This window comes from Telopea speciosissima, chromosome 3 (genome assembly GCF_018873765.1).
Source record: "Telopea speciosissima isolate NSW1024214 ecotype Mountain lineage chromosome 3, Tspe_v1, whole genome shotgun sequence".
In the NCBI taxonomy this organism is placed as follows: domain Eukaryota; kingdom Viridiplantae; phylum Streptophyta; class Magnoliopsida; order Proteales; family Proteaceae; genus Telopea; species Telopea speciosissima.
In genome coordinates, this window is record NC_057918.1 from 53780161 (window position 1) to 53799954 (window position 19794).

Below are 19794 nucleotides of genomic sequence, written 5' to 3' on the forward strand. Positions count from 1 at the left end.
TGGATCCGTCTTGCCATCGTACCTGTCCAAGCTTGGAGGTTTGAAGCCTGAGGGGAGTTTCGCGTTCATGATTGCCTCCGAGTAGGGATGGCCCCTCGGAATGAGCGTCACCTTTGCAGCAGACCCACTGTCTAGGCTCTTCATCTTTTTGTCAATCTCCTTGAGTTTCTTTTTGAAATCGTTCTGACTTCGCGCTTCGCTCCTTGTTGCTTTGTGGGCCGCTGGATGGGTAAGGGCTAGGCATGTCTCCCAGCCTTGGTCTAGGTGTTTGGAGACTTGCTCAAGTCTCGCCTTCGAACTCCGTTCGGCCTAGGAGGAAGTCCTCCGATGGTCTGACGGGTTTGGTTCGTTTCTCTCCTCTCGATCATTTGTGGACACCTTTCAGTTACCCGCACCTTGCTTCGTACAGACTGACAGGTGTAACTCCTGGACCAGTTGGGGCTCCTTTCACTATAGTAGGTTTTGGTCCTCTTGGAGGTGATCCGAATGGGTGTGCCGTGATCGTGCAGCTTTTCTCATGCCTTTCCGAGAGAGCGCCCAGCCTCTGCTGTAGGAACAGTGATCTATTCGTGCCGACAAGGGTGGGATGATCCCGTGTGACTTTCTGCTCTTTCGAGCATGGTCGAGCGTCGTGACCGGTCCTGGTTTGTCTTCTCTGGCAAGGCTTGTGCTCTAGGTGGTGGTACAAAGTCCGGTGGCGATGGGGGCAATGTCGTTGTCACCTGTTGTCAGACCATTCCCCTAACTAGTTCATTGGTAAGCTGTAGGTCTCTGAATTAGGCATTTATGATCGGTGCGTTGGGGTCCTAGAACTGGGGTGTCGGGGGCGGTGGCAATAGCTATTCCTTGAGTAGCCTATTTTCTCCAGTTGGGTCTAGAGGCACTATTTTCGGTGGTGCTACTGGTAGTGGAGTGCTTTCCCGATGATGACGAGAATGTGTGTTGGATGTTTTCTCCCAGGAAGGTTGAGATTTTCCTCCTCGTCCCCTTATTTTTCCTCTGCGGGAGGTTTCTAGTGGCGGCGAATTCCTCCTCGTGCTATGAGTAGCACGGGTTAATTTTGCCATGTTCAGGCAGAGTGTTCAAGTGGGTTAGATGTCCAACGATCGTTCCCACAGACGGTGCCAAACTGTTGCGTCAAGAAATCTCCACCAAGAATCCTCCTAAGCTCAGACCTGCACAAGAGAACAAGATGGACACCAGAGAGCCGGTTTTCACCAACAGGGGACTCTCTGATGCCTAAGTCAGATCTTTTTAGCAACAATTGAGAATAGTGAAGATGATTTGCAAGGGGTTATACCTGAGTATATATAGAGTTGGTGATGAGCCTAGTAGCTCTAGAGAGAGAGAGAGTCCCGTTATGGTAGTTTCTATTCTTGATGAGAATATCTTTGAGAGGGTGTGATCTCTCTTTTTCTCTTTCTTGCTTCTATTTTAGTAGTTTCCATATCTGAAGAGATGGACCTAAGGAAGGTTTGCTTTACACCTACATGGTGTGTGGGGCCACTTTTGCCCAGTCCCTTACTGGTTCGGGTCGTGGATGTGACCCACTGAGCCTCGGGGCCGTAGTGACCCACTTACATGTCATGGACTGATTGGACGGTTATATTTGGGTATAACACACATGTATACATATACTTATATAAGGTATTATATTGTATCTCCCACATCAGAATGATGTACATGTGATAGGCAGGTTTTCTTGAAATTGTGGTTGCAAAAACTAGTTCTAGATAACACTGGGGAAACCATGTTTTTAATTTTTTAAGTTGAAGATATCATGTACTGGTGGAGAGCCATAGGCAGCGCCATCAGATGCCAACAGTAAGTCAAGTTCCAACAGTAGGAATGTGGGGCTGGGCTTGGTGGTTGGGTTTGGATTGATTTGCTTGGGCTTTCTATTATAGTGATGAGAGGAAGGGATAACAGAGAGAGAGAGAGAGAGAGAGAGAGAGAATTATTAGTACTTGTGGTTCTTGTTCCCATTGTTTATGTTAATTTTTTTTTCTTTCTTTCATTGATATCTTGATTGATTGTTGTTTGTTGGTTGTAATTGATATGAATTGCATAATGAAGCCTTGGCTACCACATGAGTTGCACTCTCAATATTTCTCTCTCATCTCTGTTTCAATACTTACGGGTCATATAACAGAGTACTATTAGGTGATGGAAAATTATATATAACTTTGTTTTTATGGGCCATGAGAGTACAATGCAGGTTGCCATGAGAGTAAGGTGAGTTTGTGGGTTTCCATTTTGTGAATGGTACCCATGATTAAGTATCATGTTTGAAATTGATATTGGATATAATCAAGGTGAAAGGGGCATTGGTAGTTGACTAGGGGACAAAATTTTCTAAAAGTTAAACTACCATTTCCCCTTTTGTTTATATGATTATTATTTAATAAAGATCATGAGCTGCCTGTTAGATTTTGGGCTAAATTAATTATTTTGATTGATTAGTTGGTGGGAATTAAGTTACACAGACTGGTTCGGCTCACTCTCAAGTTTAGGGATATGCTAGCCCAACCCATTGTGGTTTAGGGTTTAAGGTCAGGATAGTATTATTATATATACTCTATTCTGGGTCCCCATAGCATTCATTCATTCCTTCTCCACTTTACCACAGCAGTTAGAGAGCAAACAAGGAGGTCTGAGGTGCTTTGGAAGATCCAGAATCAGGGAGGAGAAGTTCATTGGGAACTACACCAATTCGTCTCCAACATACTACAGTGTAAGGTACGCATCCATTCACCGACATATATTGATTCGTGTTCTAGTGCGGATATGGTTTAGGATTTATATGATAAACCCCAATATAGGTTTTACATTTGGCATCAAAGCAACCCATATAAGGCTGGAATCAATTGAAGTATGTTATTTATATTGATTTATTTTATTATTAAAAAAAAAATTCATGGGCAACCGAAGACGATGTGTTTGAGTTAAAATAATACCGCAAGTGTACGGGTCAATATCAGCTACAGGTCCAACACGAGGAGATATAAGTCACTCTATTTAACTAACTTAAAAGTTATGCAAAGTGAACCAAATTAAAGTCTTAAATTAAATTAATGAAAATTAATGCAACCTACTCCTAAGCATCTAACAAAATTAAGGGATTAAATTGGCGTCCTAACACATGAGCATCTAACCTATCAAACTAACACAAATTGAAAGGAATAAAAATACAGCCACACATAATAACCACATAAAAAGGAATAAGGGAATAAAAGTGCATCCACAAACCACAACCATATATAAAAAAAATAAAAGAAATAGAGGGAGAAGAAGAAGCAGATAGAGAGAGATAGAGGAGAGGGAGAATGAGATTAAGGGTTTAGAGAATGAAATACCTTGATGTGCTTAAACTGGATTGAACTTGCTTGCATGAATACTTGAATAAACTTACCATGGCTTCCTCTTCTAAATCTCCAAGTCTTGTCATCAACATAGGAACTTAGACTAGGAAACTTTAAACTAAAGCTATTACAACCATTAAACTAGACTTATGAAATCAAAACTAAGAACTTGAAAGAACTAATCTTATGAAATCAAAACAAAAAATTAGAAAGCCAAAAATCACAATTTAGAAGGAAAAGAAGAGAAGAAATTTCACTAAGTGAATTGAACTAAAAATTACACTAAAAACTGAATTAAAATTGAACTAGAAACTAACTAAAAACTGAACTAAAAAACTAACTTCTTACAACCCAAAGGGCAAGGAGTATTTATAGGGGGAAGAGAGAAGAAGAGAGAAGAGGGAAGTGTAGGAGAAATATTCCCTAAGAAAAGAGAATATTCTCTTCTCCTTCCTCCTTTACATTGCCTTGAATCCCAAGAAAAAAGAAAAAAATAGAAAGAGGGAAAGAAAAGAATCCTAGATACATAAACCTTCTATTTATTAAAAAGTAACTTTCTAATTCTAACTTATGCTTCCTTTTCTTTGTAGATATCTTCTCCAAACAATGAGATCAAGGCATCTTTGACCTTTCAACCTTCCATAAATGAAAGAATATCTTTCAAAAAAAACCTATCCCAAATAGAATTCCAAAAGTGCTCTTGAAAAGTTGGAGGAGAGAGAGAGCAAGGGTGATGATTAGGATTCCACTCACAATTAATGAAATATCAAATCTGTCCTTCAAAAAATATGGAGCATGGGATGCTTATATGGGCCTCACTTTTGTATTCCTTACGAAAAATCATCCAAAATAGACCTAAATTTCGTCCAATTTGGAATTCGGGAGCCCAAGATATCTCAAGTTGAAGTTAGACTGCTCCAGAGCCTTCCAAATGGAATCTTTCGGCTTACAGAAAGATAACTTCTAATAATTGCTCTAAGGCCCCTAAAATCCGAACTTTCACTTTATTTTGTCTTCGATCAACTATCAATAATTACAAATAAACCCCTGTCTATGGAAACGGCCGTAACTTCTTCGTTTCAATTCGAAATCAAGTGTTGTTTGAACCTTTGCGAAGCTGACTCGACGGGCTATGCATCCATACTATTAACACTTCAAAATTATGCTAAGGGGCCCACTGTAATCACATTCAAATTTGATTGATTGGTGTGATTCTTTCAGTGCTCAATCCAAACTTGATTTTTTCGACTCCTGGGTGCTTCCGGTTATTCTTAGCATCTTTTGCTCCATTGTCACAAGAATTCACGTAAAACCTGAAAAGCACAAGAAAGCACCGAAGTAACTCTGTCCAATGTGATAAAATGTATGCTTTATGCCCTAAGATTTTACACATAAATGTTCTCATCACGATGCATGCCCACGGTGAAAGCATTTTCGCTGCGTTCATGCTACTTGCTGCTTGCGATGTTCTACAATTTATCGCTACAACTCTGCGAGTAGAATCACGAAAGGAAGTTAACACTAGTTGTCTTGAATAAAAGTACTAAAAATAAAATGTGTTAACTGCCTTGGGATTCAGCTTGTTACGTAGTTAAAAGGAGTTCTTTCCTATTTTGTTTTATGTCTTCTTTGGTAAAAAGAATATTTTATTGTATTAAGATGGTTATTTATTTTGAGTAAGTGGGATACAGCCGTGTCAATCAATTTGATAATCAAAAGAAAAAAGAATAGACTTCGGCCATGGATTTCATGGTTCAGCAATTCATCGTGAAGGGAGGTTTTCCCACTGCAAAAGTGACTGAATTTGGAGAGGATTTGACCATCCATTTGCTTATTTAACTTAAAAAAACAAAACAAAACAAAACAAAACCAGTGGCAGTTTTGGCTGTGCGGTGCAAGTTTCGCCGGATTTTCACGGCGTTTGACACCTTATGACTGATCATCAGCACATCCCAAACCTTCCTGATTTTTTGGGTACCACCCCCTACTTTCGCCGCCGTTAGCAGTTTTCTCTTTGCGGCAGAACCCTAAAAGGGTTAATTCCGTTTTTAGTGGTTTCAGTTTTGCGAAGTTTGGTGTTTTCCATTGTGCTTTGCGTGATTTTGGGGATTCCCTCATATTTCCTAATCCTCTAACAATAAAAAAAACAAAAAAGACAAAAAAAAAAAAAAAACAAAAAATTAAAAGTTAAAAGATAAACCACAAATGGTTAAGTGGTTAGATTAAATCGGACTAAGCCAGACCAAACCAGACCCAAGGAAACCAAATAGAGTCAAGCCGATTAAAACCCAAACTGGTTCAGGTCCTCAGGTCGACTTGGATACCCGACCCATGACCCGATTATTTTGACTCATCGGATTGTCGTTGACCCGATCGGAGATCCGTCGAAATCCGGAGGTCGGCAGCAGTAACTCTGGCGTTGACCAGAAACCAAAAAAATAAATAAAATAAGAAATCAGTTTGGTTTGGTTTATTTGTTTATTTCAGTTTTTATTGTTTCTGTTTTTGTTATGAAACAAAATGAATTAGAACTATTTCTATTTTGAAACAGATTTTTGTTTTTATTTCTATTTTGAAACAAATTTTTGTTCCAGAACAAAAATATGTTCCAGAACTGTTTTGGGATTATTGTAGTATGAGTTTTGTTCCAATTTTACTTCGCTTTGTTATGGAAAAATTTTAAATGTTCTAATTTTGTAAACGTGCAGTGCAATATTATGCCCTATTTTGTTTCTAATATCTGAGAAACACATTGAAGTGTATGTTTCCATGCATATACCTATATATACAAATCTCCAATAAGGAAAAACATGATAGGATTGAGTGGAATCCACCAAAGTGGTACATTCGGTTCGATTGTGTCGTTCCCTAACAGTAAAGATAGCATTTTTCCAAAGATAATATCATCAAGTATAAGCATATGCACATGTATACGAAGGGACACTGACTTAGGGATTCTTTTGCCCAGAGGTTATTGAATTTTCAAAAATTGGTGTTCTTTTCATTAATAAAGATGGCATTTTCCCAAAGGTAATGTCATCAAGTTTGTGGTGTTTGCACATATAAAAGAAGGGACATTGACTTAGGGGTTATTTTGCCCAAAAGTGATTGAACTTTCAAAAGTTGGTGTTATCTTCACAGTCAATGCAAAGAAATAAGAAGACCAGTAAATTCTTATCCCAAAGGATAAGGATACAGTAGAAATTATAACTCTTATTTAAAACACATTGCTGTTATTGCTTGCATTGATTTTATGGTTTATGTTTTAAACTAGCATGCATTGTGTTGATTATTGTCCTTGTAGGATGGCTATTTCTTCCAGTTATTTGTCTTTTATCCCAGTTCTTACTGGGGATAACTTTCAGAAATGGATGAAAGATTTGAAGTTGCATTTGGGTCTCCTAGACTTAGACTTGGCACTTAGGGAGCCTAAACCTAGTCCTCTCACTGATAGTAGCACCACTGAGGAAAAGGCCAAGTTTGAGAAATGAAATAATGCAAATAGAAAGTGCATATTGGTTGTGAAAAAGACAGTTCCTGAGACCATACATGGGAATGTAGAAGTCAAAGATACCACTGTAGAGTTCCTGAATGCTATAAAGGCTAGGTTTAAACTTAACACAAAGGCTGAATCGAGTAGCTTAATGAGTAAACTAATGAATGCTCATTATGATGAAAGTGGCACCATTAGGGAATACATCTTGAGCTTAACTACTATTGTTGCCAAGTTGGGGGGATCTTGACATCAAAATTAGTGATGAGCTTGTTGTGTATATTGCACTACATACCCTTCCTGGTTCGTACAAGGTTCTCCAATCTACCTATACTGCACTGAGAGACAAGTGGAGCTTAGATGAGCTTATCTCCATTTGCATCCAGGAGGAGAGAAAGCTAAAATAGAACAAAGTTGAGAGTGAAAATGCAATTTTTTATAGGGGATCTAGTGATGAACCAATTAGAAGGGACAAGAAGTTTACCAAGAAAGGGAGATTCAAGCCTTATGACAAGACAAGGGACTCTCAACAATCCAAGGCATCTCAGAATGCTCAGGGTTCCACAGATAAGAAGGACATAGACAATATATAGTGTTTTTGGTGCCACAATAAGGGACACTACAAGAAGGACTATTTCATTTACAAGGGTGGTTACAGAAGAAGAAAAATTCTGGTATTGATTTATCACTTGTTTGTTTTGAATCTTTTGCTATTGATGCTCCTATGAATTCTTGGTGGATTGAATTTGAATCCTCAATACATGTCACTCATTCCTTGCAGGGGATAATAAACAAGAGGGTACCAATCAAGGATGAGATGCACGTATTCGTTGGCAATGGAGAGCGAGTAGAAGTTGAAGCCATTGGAGTAGTTAGAATTTACTTAAGTTCAGACATTTTTATTAATTTGAATAATACAGTTTATGTTTCCTCCATGAGGAGAAATTTGATTTCTGTTTCAACTCTTACTAGAGATGGTTGTTCATTTAATTTCAATAAAGATGGTTTTACCTTATCTCATGGCTCTAGTATTATTGGTAATGGATGCTTAGTTGATGAGCATTATAAATTGAATCATGAATCTTCATGGGTGATGAATGTTGGCACTAAGCGCCCTATTATCAATGAAAAATCTTACACCTTATGACACAAACGGTTGGGGCATATCTCCAAGGAGAGGATAGATAGACTTGTGAAGGACGGCATCTTGACTGAACTTGATTCACATGACATGCGTGTGTGTGTGTGGATTGCATGAAGGGAAAAATGACAAAGTCTAGAAAGAAAAAGGCAGTCCGAAGTAAGGAATTATTGGAGCTCATTCAATCAGACATTTATGGGTCTTTCCCTACACCTACCCTTGGGGGTCGTCGATACTTTATTACCTTTATTGATGACTTTTCTCATTATGGATATGTGTACATTATTTCAAAAAAATCCAATGCCCTAGATGTTTTCATAACCTTTAAAGTTGAAGTGGAGAATTTTCTTTTTAAGAAAATCAAAGTTGTCAGGTCTGACAGAGGTGGTGAGTACTATAGGAAGCATGGTGATACAGATCAATACCTAGGACCATTTGCCAAATACCTACAAGTGCATAGGATATCTTGTCAATATTCTATGCCTGGGACACCACAACAAAATGGTGTTGCAGAAAGAAGAAATCGTACTTTAAAAGACATAGTGCGGAGTATGATCAGTAATAGTGGTCTACCACAATCATTATGGGGTGAGGGACTTAAGACTGCCACTTATATTCTTAACCAGGTAACAAGGTCGGTTTCCAAAATCCCATATGAGCTTTGGACTGGTAGGAAGCCCAACCTTAGATACTTGTATGTTTGGGGTTGTAGGGCGGAAGAAAAATTGGTCAACCCAAATGAAAAGGTGTTTGATCCCAAAACTGTCAGTTGTTATTTTGTGGGATACCCTGAGAGGTCAAAAGGCTTCAGGTTTTATTGGCCCTACTCAGGCACCAGACTAGTTGAGACTAATGCTGCTAAATTCATTGAAGATGATGTTGAAACTTCTGAGGCACACAATCTTGTGTTTGAGGAAGAGAGAGTTGAGCTTCCAGTTGAGATAGTTCGTTCTGCTGAGCTACCCTTGATGACTGGAGATAATTTACCAGAGCCTAATGTTGAGGCTATTGGTGACAATGTGACTGTTGACACAGTTTTGTCAGATGTTCCTACAGTTAAGATTGAGGTAGCATTACCACCAGAAAGACCAGCAAGACCGGTTAGGGCTCGAAGGTGAGCCACTCATTCAGACTATATTGTTTATCTGAATGAATTTGATTTTGACATAGGAGATGAAGACGATCCAGTTAGTTTTGAACAAACCATTAACAACAAGAATTCTTTTAAGTGGATAGAAGCTATGGAGGATGAATTGTTATCCATGAGTAATGTAGACTTTGAATTTTGTCACCACCCCCGGCAATGATGACAATCGAACACGAACGACTGACGACATCCCCCAAAGGACTTTTTCCCCCGTACACGAGCCATATCACCCCTCCATATCCCTAAAAACAATTTATAAGACCCTTTTACTTACTGCTGAAGGAGGTATTGCTCACCTTCCCCGACCACGATGGTCCGTGGGGGTTGTAGGGGTGCAGGCAGCCCCCCTAACAGGGGTATGGGGGGGGGGGGCGGAGCCCCCGATAGAAAATTTTATGAAGGATCAAAAAATACAAAACCCTAAAAAATATCCCAGCAGCGCTGCAGCACGGTGAAGCACTGCATGGCAGCGTCGCACAACAGTGCCGCACCCTGTTGGGAAAATCGCCTTGCGGCACCGCGGGGAACCCAAAATATGATTTTTTTGCCTGGTGGCGCTGCAAATTTCACTGTAGCACCGCTAGACAGGGTTTTTCCTATAAATACCCCTCCACCCTCATTTCCATATTCCAAGTTCCCAAGAGAGGGGGAGCTCCTAGGCTCCAAATCTCTACCCGTTTCCCTTCCCAAAGCCCTGCTTTCCTTGTCCCGAGGTTCCCCCTCCAACTCCTAGCTTTCGAGCTAAGCCTAGTCCCTCTGTCCGAAGTCTGTCAACCTAAGCCCGAGTTTCTAACCCTCCTTCGCACCCAATCCTAGAAAAGTCCTTATGGCCTAGTTATTCTGCCCGAGAGGCGAGTGTCCCACTCCCATAACTACCCGACACCGTTACTCTGCCGAAGTAGTTTCCCATTTCACTACCCGATGCCGTTACTCTGCTGAAGTAGTTTCCCATTTCACTACCCGACGCAGTTACTCTGCTGAAGTAGTTTCCCATTTCAATACCCGATGCCACTACTCTGTCCGACTAGGGGTGTCAATGGGTCGGGTTGGGCCGGGCCTGCCTAAACCCTGACCCTGACCCTAGAGGCCTTAACCTAAACCCTGACCCAACCCTGGCAGGGCCAAGAAACCCTCAACCCTGACCCGACCCTGTCAGGGTTTTTCCTAACCCGATCCGACCCTGATTGACCCTGATAGGGTCGGGTTGGCCCTGATTGACCCTGTCTTGACCCTGATTTCCAGATCTTCCTTTTAGGCACAAAGGTAGCATTCTAAGATAAGTTGCTTCATTTACAATTGCTTTGATCTATTTTGAGGAACCCACAACTACATTAAAATACTCCCTAATAAAATAGTTAATGGCTTTAAGCCTAATCTTTACGTACTGAAGCATCCATTTTAGACAGGTAGCAAGCATGTAAAATATGCATATGAACAAGTCGCACTGTCGCACTAAACACATCGATTCTCATATGCAGATACACCATACCGGACAATGGAAGTAAAGTGTATTAAAAAAAAAACAAAAGCTTAGGAGGGGTTCCTCGATTTGTAGTCTTTTACAACACAAAATTATCATCTCCAAAAGCTCAATTCTCAGCAAATGAAACCGGTAATGGAGAAAATTATGGGTCATAACAAAATCAATGAACAGGCAATTGAGCAGGAATGGATTTGCCAATAGGGTTATACCTTGATTTGGGGTATGGAAAAAGCCAAGTTCCCCAAGTAAGATATTTTAGCGTACATCTTGGCTTCTGACAAGGAAACCCGACAGAGCAACTTGGAGAAAGAATTCCAATCGAATTTGATCACCTGCTGCTCAGCCTACTCTTCCTCCTTCTCCTCCTCATCTTCATCAACACTACAAACTCCAAAGTCACCGTCATGGCAACAAGAACATTCACCGCATCGTCGTCAGTATTCTCTTGAATCTACAGCACGATTCAAGAGATAACCCTTGGGAGAAGAGCGAGATGCAGGGGAAGGGGCACAGTAGAGGAAGATGGAAAGGGAAACAGCAGAGGAAGATGAACATACCTTGATGCCTTGATCGTCAAGTGAATCGCTGCCGGGAAGGAGGAACAAAGGAAGAGGAAGGCAGCAAGCTAGCGTCGAGCGGCGGCTGATGAAGAGTGAAGAGCTGAAGATTGAAAAATGAAAAGGGAAATAGGGAATATGGGATTAGCCGATTAGGGTTTACTAGGTTATCTCTTATGGGCATTTTTGTATTTTTATTTATAATATTATATATTATTATAAATATATATGTTTATAACTAATACAGGGTAGGGTCGGGTCCGGGCCGGGTCGGGCTAAGCCCGGGGTCTTATCCCGAACCCGACCCGACCTTGCCAGGGTCAGCCAAAATCTCAACCCTAACCCGCCCCTTCGGGCTGGCAGATCAGGGTCAGGTCCGGGCCGGGCTCAGGGCGGGTTCAGGCGGGTTCGGGCCAGTCGGGTATTATTGACACCCCTATGTCCGACAGAGTCCACCTCAATGCCCGACACTATTACTCTATCTGACAGAGTTCAACTCATTCATCATGAGCCGTTACTCTGTCCGATAAAGGATAAAATCAGTCGTTTGTCTCCACTTGAGCCGTGGGACGCTGTCCATACTGTACTTTTCATAATTGCATTGGTTTAAAGCGTACAGGTATACATTTCTATCGTTAATATTTTATTTCAGCACAATGTAGTCCTTTAAGCATTCTTGCGTAGTGTATAGTATTTAGTATAAATTAGTTTAATTTTAATTAAGCAGTTTGTGCATCATTTTAGCCTTGCATGTTGGTATAGGACATTCATTAAGGGAGAATATTCAAAAACCAGTATCTCGTAGAAAGACCGGTTTACCCGGGCGAAGTGGGTGCCTAACACCTTCCCACTCTCATAACCTGACCACTTACCCCGAATCTCTGACCAGATCAAACGAAGTCTCGTTGCCCTTCACAGGGCTACACCAATGGGTCCTAGGCCCTAATCCTAGGTGGCGACTCCATTTCATTTAATTGTATGACCACCATCCCCTTATAAATCATAACCATTCAGAAGACGCATTCCTTTTCTGTCTCCAATCGAGGAGTATAACCCAAACCCCATCTGAACCAAGTGCCAGGGAACACGCGGTTCTGAGAACAGATCCTCATAAGTAACAATGATGTCTGGGAGTTGGTTGAAATACCAAAAGCTTGTAAAGCCATAGGCTGCAAATTTACAAAACCAAGAAAGATTCTAAAGGAAATGTTGAATGCTACAAAGCAAGACTGGTAGTAAAAGGGTTTACACAGAAGGAAGGAATTGACTTCAAGGAGACCTTCTCTCCGGTGTCATCAAAAGACTCCGTTAGGATTGTTATGGCATGTGGCACATTATAACTTGGAGCTGCATTAGATGGACGCTAAAATAGCTTTCCTAAATGGAAACTTGGATGAGGATGTCTATATGCTTCAAAACCAAGAAAGATTCTAAAGGAAATGTTGAACGCTACAAAGCAAGACTGGTAGCAAAAGGGTTTACACAGAAGGAAGGAATTGACTTCAAGGAGACTTTCTCTCCGGTGTCATCAAAAGATTCTGTTAGGATTGTTATGGCACGTGGCACATTATAACTTGGAGCTGCATCAGATGGACGTTAAAATAGCTTTCCTAAATGAAAACTTGGATGAGGATGTCTATATGCTTCAACCAGAGGGTTTTGAATATAAGAGGAAAGAGAGCATGGTTTGCAAGCTCAAGAAGTCAATATATGGTTTGAAACAGGCTTCAAGGTAGTGGTACTTAAAGTTCAATGATGTTGTTACATCTTTGGGGTTTGTTGAAAATGTCATGGATCACTGCATTTATTAGAAGGTCAGTGGGAGTACATTCATATTTCTGGTGCTCTATCTTGATGATATTCTCCTTGCTAGCAGTGACATGGCTTTGCTTCTCGAAACGAAGTGTTTTCTGTCTAAAAAATTTGAGATGAAAGACATGGGTGAAAGTAAATTTTTCCTTGGCATTGATATTGTTCATGACAGAAAGCGAGGACTTCTGGGATTATCTCAAAAAACATACATTGAACGAGTTCTCAACAGGTGTTCAGCTGGAGATGTGCCTATCAACAAAGGTGACAAATTGAATAAGGAGCAATGTCCCAAAAATGAAGTTGAGAAAGGTTCCATGACAAACATTCCCTATGCTTCAATAGTAGGGAGTTTGATGTATGCACATGTTTGTACTCGTCCTGACGTAGCATTTGCAGTAGGTGTATTGGGTAGATTCCAATCCAATGCCGGCTTAGCTCACTGGACGGCTGCCAAGAAGGTCATGCGGTATTTGCAAAGGACCAAAGACTCTATGCATGTATACATAGGACCTAATCCTAGTTCTAGGTTAAACTAATATTGACCCTCATCACCTTGAACGTTTGAGTTAAAGAATTTACAGATCAAACATCAACTTGCATGTTTGATTTGATGATGAGAACTCAATTTCATACATGCATGTTGAATCCCAACTCAAATATCAAATTCTGCTACTTTGGCAGATTGACCCCAGCTTGGTTAAAATGGTATAACTCCATCATCCAAACTTCATTTGCTTTGATTCCAATTTTGTTAGAAACTAGACCCATAGAGTTGCATTTTCTTAGAAGTAACCATTGCCCAGTTATATCTCAAAGTTAGTTAAAATTTCACTTCAAGTTGCTGTCAAAATCGAATCCTTCTGTTTTGGTAGATTGACCCCTGTTTAATAAAAATAATATAACTCCATCATTCGAACCTCATTATCTTTTATTCTAATTTTCTTAGAAACTAGACTCATAGAACTTCATTTTGTTAGAAGAAACCACAGTCCAATTATGTCTTTAAGTGAACGAAAATTTCGTTTCAATCCAAGTAAAAACAGCAAGAATAGCAAAAACAGAATTCTTTGGGCGATGCACTGGGTGATACACCCAAATGCCCAGTGTAAGTCCCAGAGCTACTGAAACCTGTATTTTTCATTCTTGTGGGAACCATGTGCATTGCTTTGGAACTCTTTCAAAACATCCCCTGGGGCATATAGGAACCATCCCCTTGCCTTGGAACCATGTGGGCCCCACCTACATAGCTTTAAATATAAAGAAGCTAGGGAAAAATGCATTTTTTTTTGGGGCAGCCCTGACCAAACAGGCCTTAGTTACCCTTGGCCTATAAATAGATGGGCCAACCATAGGATTTGCTTCCTACTTTTCAATTCGTGGAAAGAAAGAAGAGAGAGGGAAGGAAGGAGAAGAAGAAGGAAAGAAGGAGAGAAGGAGAGAAGCCTAGGATCCTTTGGCCGAATTCTTCCCCAAGCTTAGAGGTAACTTCTTAGAGCCCAACCAACCCCCCTACTGTGGTTCATTTTTGTACCTTGTAAGAAAATCACCAAGTCTAGCCTTGTAGCCATGCCCTACCTTGTACAATGATGTTTTACTATGTAAAATACTTAGATAGACATGGATCCTTGCATGCATGCTTTCCTCTACATGTTTTACCCTTCATGTATACCATAGCAAGCTGTAGATGCATAGACTTCAAGTTTCAGCCATGAATATAGCTAAGTTTTATGCCAAACCATTTACATAAAGCATGAATAGAAGGATAGGGTCATGGATCCTTACATGCATGATGTGTTTCTTATATTATGACTTAGGATTACCACTGTATTATGTTATCATAGCTACTCCTATACTGTTTTATAGGAATTAGGATTCTATGAGACCGATCTTGGCTTTGCTTTGCTTGAACCTTGTATGCTTGAACTCAACCCATCACCCAAAAAGGCAAACTATGATTACAACCATGTAAGCCTATCATAATGACCTAATTACATGTATTACTAACCTCTGGGAAGCATCCCAAGTCATTTTGGAAAGAAATCTGTAGAGAAATTCCAATAGATGTTCAAAAATTCCGTGCTGGACGATTTTCTGGATGATGCATTGGGAGTTGCACCCAAACGCCTAGTGCAACTCCCAGAGATGTTGTTTTGTGTGTAAACTGATCTAGACCTTTGGGGACTTCACCCATAGCCCCAAAATAGTATTTATAACATGGTGAATCTAGTGGTGAATCTAGATCACATCCTATCTATCCAAATTGTTAAAATTACCATATCACCATATATAGGAAAAGTGGGTGGATTATGGAGGAATGCTTTCCTAGGTGGGCAGTCTAGAGGACTTTTCTCTTCCTAAGATTATATGCTCTTGTTGTTCAAAAAAAAATTTATATGCTTTCGTCATCTCTTCCTTTTTGCATGTCTGCCATGCACCTTTTGCAAGGAGGTCAGGGAGGGTGAAATCTTATCCTTCACCACTTCACCCCAACTACTTCACCTAATATGACCCAATAACGAACATTCGAAGCGCTCGCTTCCGAGTCCCACCCCACGCCCCCATAAAAAAAGGTCGGCTTTTTCTGTCCTAGAGATCTTTCTTCAACTTTGGTCATTTCTATTGCCACGTCCACACAGTGCACATGAGCTTCCAAGATCTACAAAATGACGGCAAAACCTCGTCCGTCGGCCGGAGTTCCTCTCAGAACCCTTCTCAGACCGTGGCCGCTGGAATATTCCAGATCAACACGGCCGTCGCCGGCTTCCGGCGACTTGTTGACGCCATTGGAACCTCGAAGGACACTCCTGATCACCGTCAGAAGCTGTCAGTGAACCTCTCTCTCTCTCTCTCTCTCTTCTGGGCATTCTTTTTCTGAAGTGATCTCTACTGATTTTGAAGTGATGATTCACTTTCATCTGCTCCACAGGCACAATTCAAGGCAACGGATCGGGCAGTTAGTGAAGGAGACTTCTGCTAAGCTCAAATCACTTAGCGATTCAGATCATGCTAGTAATGTTAATGTATGTTATATAGCTTAGTGTTTTTTTTTTTTTCCAATTAATACTACTTTGGCAGAATTAGGTCTTGTTCACGTACATTGAGTAGAATAATTGGGAACTTGGGGGCTTATTTTTGGACACTTCTTGAAGCATATGAGTTCGTTCAATGACCTAGTCCAGTGGGTTTTTCAGTTGTGTCTGAATATTTGCAATGGTCTAAGGGACTTAATCTGCAAAGAGCTAGGATTACCAGTGATTTATATCTGTAACGTTGGGTCTTTTTTGCTAACTATGAATATACTGAAGAAATTAAATAAGAAGTAAAGCTTTTATGTTTGGTCGGTAGAAATGATACAGATGTAGCTAAATATTGATATTGCGTTGTTATTTCAAGTGGGTTTTGAGTGGAATAAGTTAGAACAGGTTAAAGGGCAAATTTTAGGTGGAACCAAAGGTGGGGTTATTGATTTTGACTATTTAATAGATTTATGTAGAATAGGATTTGTGAAAATAGAGATGGGCTTTCCATGCTTATAAGAACATTGTGGGTTTCTCTCAGTAATTGCAAGTAATTATAATTGAATATGTTCTATAAAGTTTGAAGTCTTTACGGTGTAGAAGAGAGGGTGCAACATACTAATTTGTTCAGAAGTTGCACCATCATGGAAAGTATGGAATTGTAAAATCTCTGTGGGCACTAAGAGTCTGTTTGATGACGTTATTTTGAAATATTTCTGTGTGTTCTTGTTTCTTAAGAACAATATTATAACAGAAATATGTTTGGTAATGCCAATTCGTTTTGCTGTTCTTTTGTAATGAACCAGACCGTTGAAACACAAATGTTGAGAAATGCAGAGGCAGAAAATTTTGCTTTTATGTTTCAACAAAATTGGAGAAAAAAAAAAAAAAAAAACTTCCCATCTCTCCCCTCTTCCCCCCTTCTCCCTTTTTTCTCTCATCCCCTCTCCTATCTCTGTCATCTCTTTCATTTCACCCTCTTCCTCCCTTCTCCCTTTTCTCTCATCTCCTTCCTCTCCACCATCCTTGTGGGCCTGCCCCACCCCACCTTCGAGCTCCCACAACTACTCCACCGTCCCAACTCTCCCCCACAACCTCCCCCTCCCCCTCTCCCAATCTCTCTCTTCTCTCATAATCCCCTCTCCCCCACCTCTGTCAGCTTGCCCTACTCCATCCCCAACTCCTGTAACTCCCCCACTCCCGCCCCCACCCCACGCCTCCTCTGTTCACTCCCCCAATTTCTGATTTGTTATAGCCTAAATGCAACCAAGCTTGGCTACTAGACAAAATTTTCTGTTTTTTTTTTTCCATAATCAGTTGATTATATTGGATATATTATTTTGAAGGTGATGTGAGCATGCCTTTATGTTTTGCTGGTAAAGTCTCTATAGAGGTGTCATAGTAGGACCTAAGATTGGATTTTGTTTTCTCCTCTTATGTTATGTCTAAAACCCTTAAATGATGCATCTATTTATCTTGAAGTAAAAGATGGGAAAATTTTTCACTTCCCAAATTTTGCAACTCCCTCGTCCCCGCTCCACCCCTCAACTTGGCAGTTCCCCCATTCCCGTGCCTACTCCCATGACTGGACCGATTACCCTTTGTTCACCCTGGTGAGACCACTCACCGGAAGTATCACTGCAGCTGTATACGTGCCCTGATTTTCTCAAGGGTGTTGTAGAAGACAGGATATGTGTGAATATGATGAGGGTTTTTGAGTGCTAGCTCCATCCAATGCAGTATAGGACTTGCCTTTGCAAGGAATCAAAAAATTGGGGCTTTATCTAGATGGAAGAGAGAAGAGGAGGAAAGAGAGAAGTATTTCCATGTTACCAAACACTTTTCTGATTCAATGATTCAAATATATATTTATTTTTTTCTAAATGGTACCAAACATGTTTCGTTCCTACAAAAGTAGTCCAAAGTAATAGAAGAAAAAAAAAACACTATTCTGACTTAGAAATATTTCTTAATAATAGAAACATTACCAAACAGATCTTAAGGTTGCATTTGGTCATGTTTACGCATATTGTTTCTGCTGTTCTTTTGTTCCTCGGGAACAATAATAGAACAGAAACACGTTTGGTAATGCCAGTTTGTTTTTCTGTTTTTGCAGAATGAACTAGGCATTTGTGACACAAAATTTGAGAAACAGAGAAACAAAAGTGAAACTATTTCTCTGTTCCGGGAACACATTTGAAAGACCCCCCTTAAAAAAAAAGCAAGAACCCATCCTTCCCATCTCTCTCATCACTATCATCTCCCCCACCCTCGCCCTTAGCAATTCACTCATTGAAGTAAGTCACGGTTACAGTCATGAAGTTTGGAGACATGGGTACAATTGTTGATCCATGTAATGGATTATGAAGTGCAGAGATTTGCGGCTGTTTTGGATTAAGAGGAATAGAAATTGTAAGAAATAAAATGAATTGGGGATCAGAAACAAGGAGAATCAATTCATGGAAATCTAATGCCAAAATTACAATCATGTCAGTGTGGGAGACATGGTTCAATTGACGATCCGTAAAATCAGTAAAGTAATGAAACAATAGCAGCTCACATCTTTGAAAGAATGTGTATGGGGAAGCAGCACCTCAAAGAAGGCAGAGGAGAAGGCAATGAGGAAGATGGTGGGGCCCCAGGGGAAGGCACCAGGGTGATGACGTGGGCTCTGTTATGGTTAATAGCAAGGTAGGCGGCCAGCGGATAGCACGGCGACTGCACAATGGATCGGAAAAGGGTGAGGGAGCCCAACCCCATTAGATCGGTGTGGAGCATAGTACTATATCTCGCGATATATCGGTATCTCGGGCCTACCAAGATATCCGAAATATCCGAGATATCGCGAAATATGACCGAAATATTGCATTTTTTCTGCAATATTTCGGGGGTCCATCTCGGGGGGTATTTGGCCATATCTAGGCCTGAAACTTCATGGACAGCCTTATTTAAGCTTAATAAACACATTTAAACCATAAAATTGTAAAAATGTGAATTCAAATTGGTGTTTTGGGCTTGCACCCTTGATTGACATACGGTCGCCGACCCTAATGTATAAATAGTTAAATACACATAGATTAATGAAATCACAACTTAAGTTACAAATTACAAGTGCTAAACTGCTAATAGTAGTTGCTGTGCCTCTCTGGATCAATCCCACTCATGCCTCGCTGGAGTCGACGTCCATTGCTCTTTGTTTGAAGGACATATGTGGACCACGGTATAGAATCGGAGAAGAAACTAGTGTAGTCATCCACAAGTGTCACGTAAATGGAATCATCAACATACTGTAGGTAACCTATCCTAGGATATAAACTAGGGTTACCAATCGATCCAGTCCGTGAAGAAGATGATCCACTGTGATATGATGTTGGCGCCGGCGCAAGAGGCGATGTCATTGGCTGCATGTATGGTTGGTGAGGTTGGTAGCTAGGTCCGCTAGGGTATGCAAAGATGTTATTTATAAAAGATGATCCAGTATGTCCCTGGGACTGGGACTGGGACTGGTAGTCATAGTCCCCTACCCCACTAAACTGCCCATATGATGATGATCCATATCCATATCCACCGTAAGGTTGTGATGCACCATAATCCGATGCCAATGGAGTGGTATGTGCGTCAAAAGATGGGGCACGCCAATGTCCAGTCGGTCCTCCCTCCCTATCACCCATACTCAAACCACCAACAGAGCTAGATAGGTTATCAATGTCCATGTGATCAGGTTGCAACTGTGTTTGTCGACCCTATGCTTCTTGTTGTATGTATGTAGGGGGCCTCTCGAG

At 40.6% G+C, this 19794-nt stretch overlaps 1 protein-coding gene across 2 annotated transcripts in view; it reads left to right on the plus strand.

Moving 5' to 3' along the window:
* The first annotated feature begins 15565 nt into the window (after window positions 1–15565).
* The window catches only part of LOC122657026 (syntaxin-22-like), a 29090-nt gene continuing 24861 nt past the window's right edge, over window positions 15566–19794 (plus strand). Inside the window, exons 1-2 of one of the 2 annotated variants that reach the window (XM_043851763.1) lie at window positions 15566–15818; window positions 15922–16015. In XM_043851763.1, coding sequence (XP_043707698.1) covers window positions 15637–15818; window positions 15922–16015 — 276 coding nt within the window. In that variant the 5' untranslated portion in view covers window positions 15566–15636. The remainder of the gene's footprint in view (window positions 15819–15921; window positions 16016–19794) is intronic. The other variant, XM_043851764.1, reaches the window with a different exon arrangement.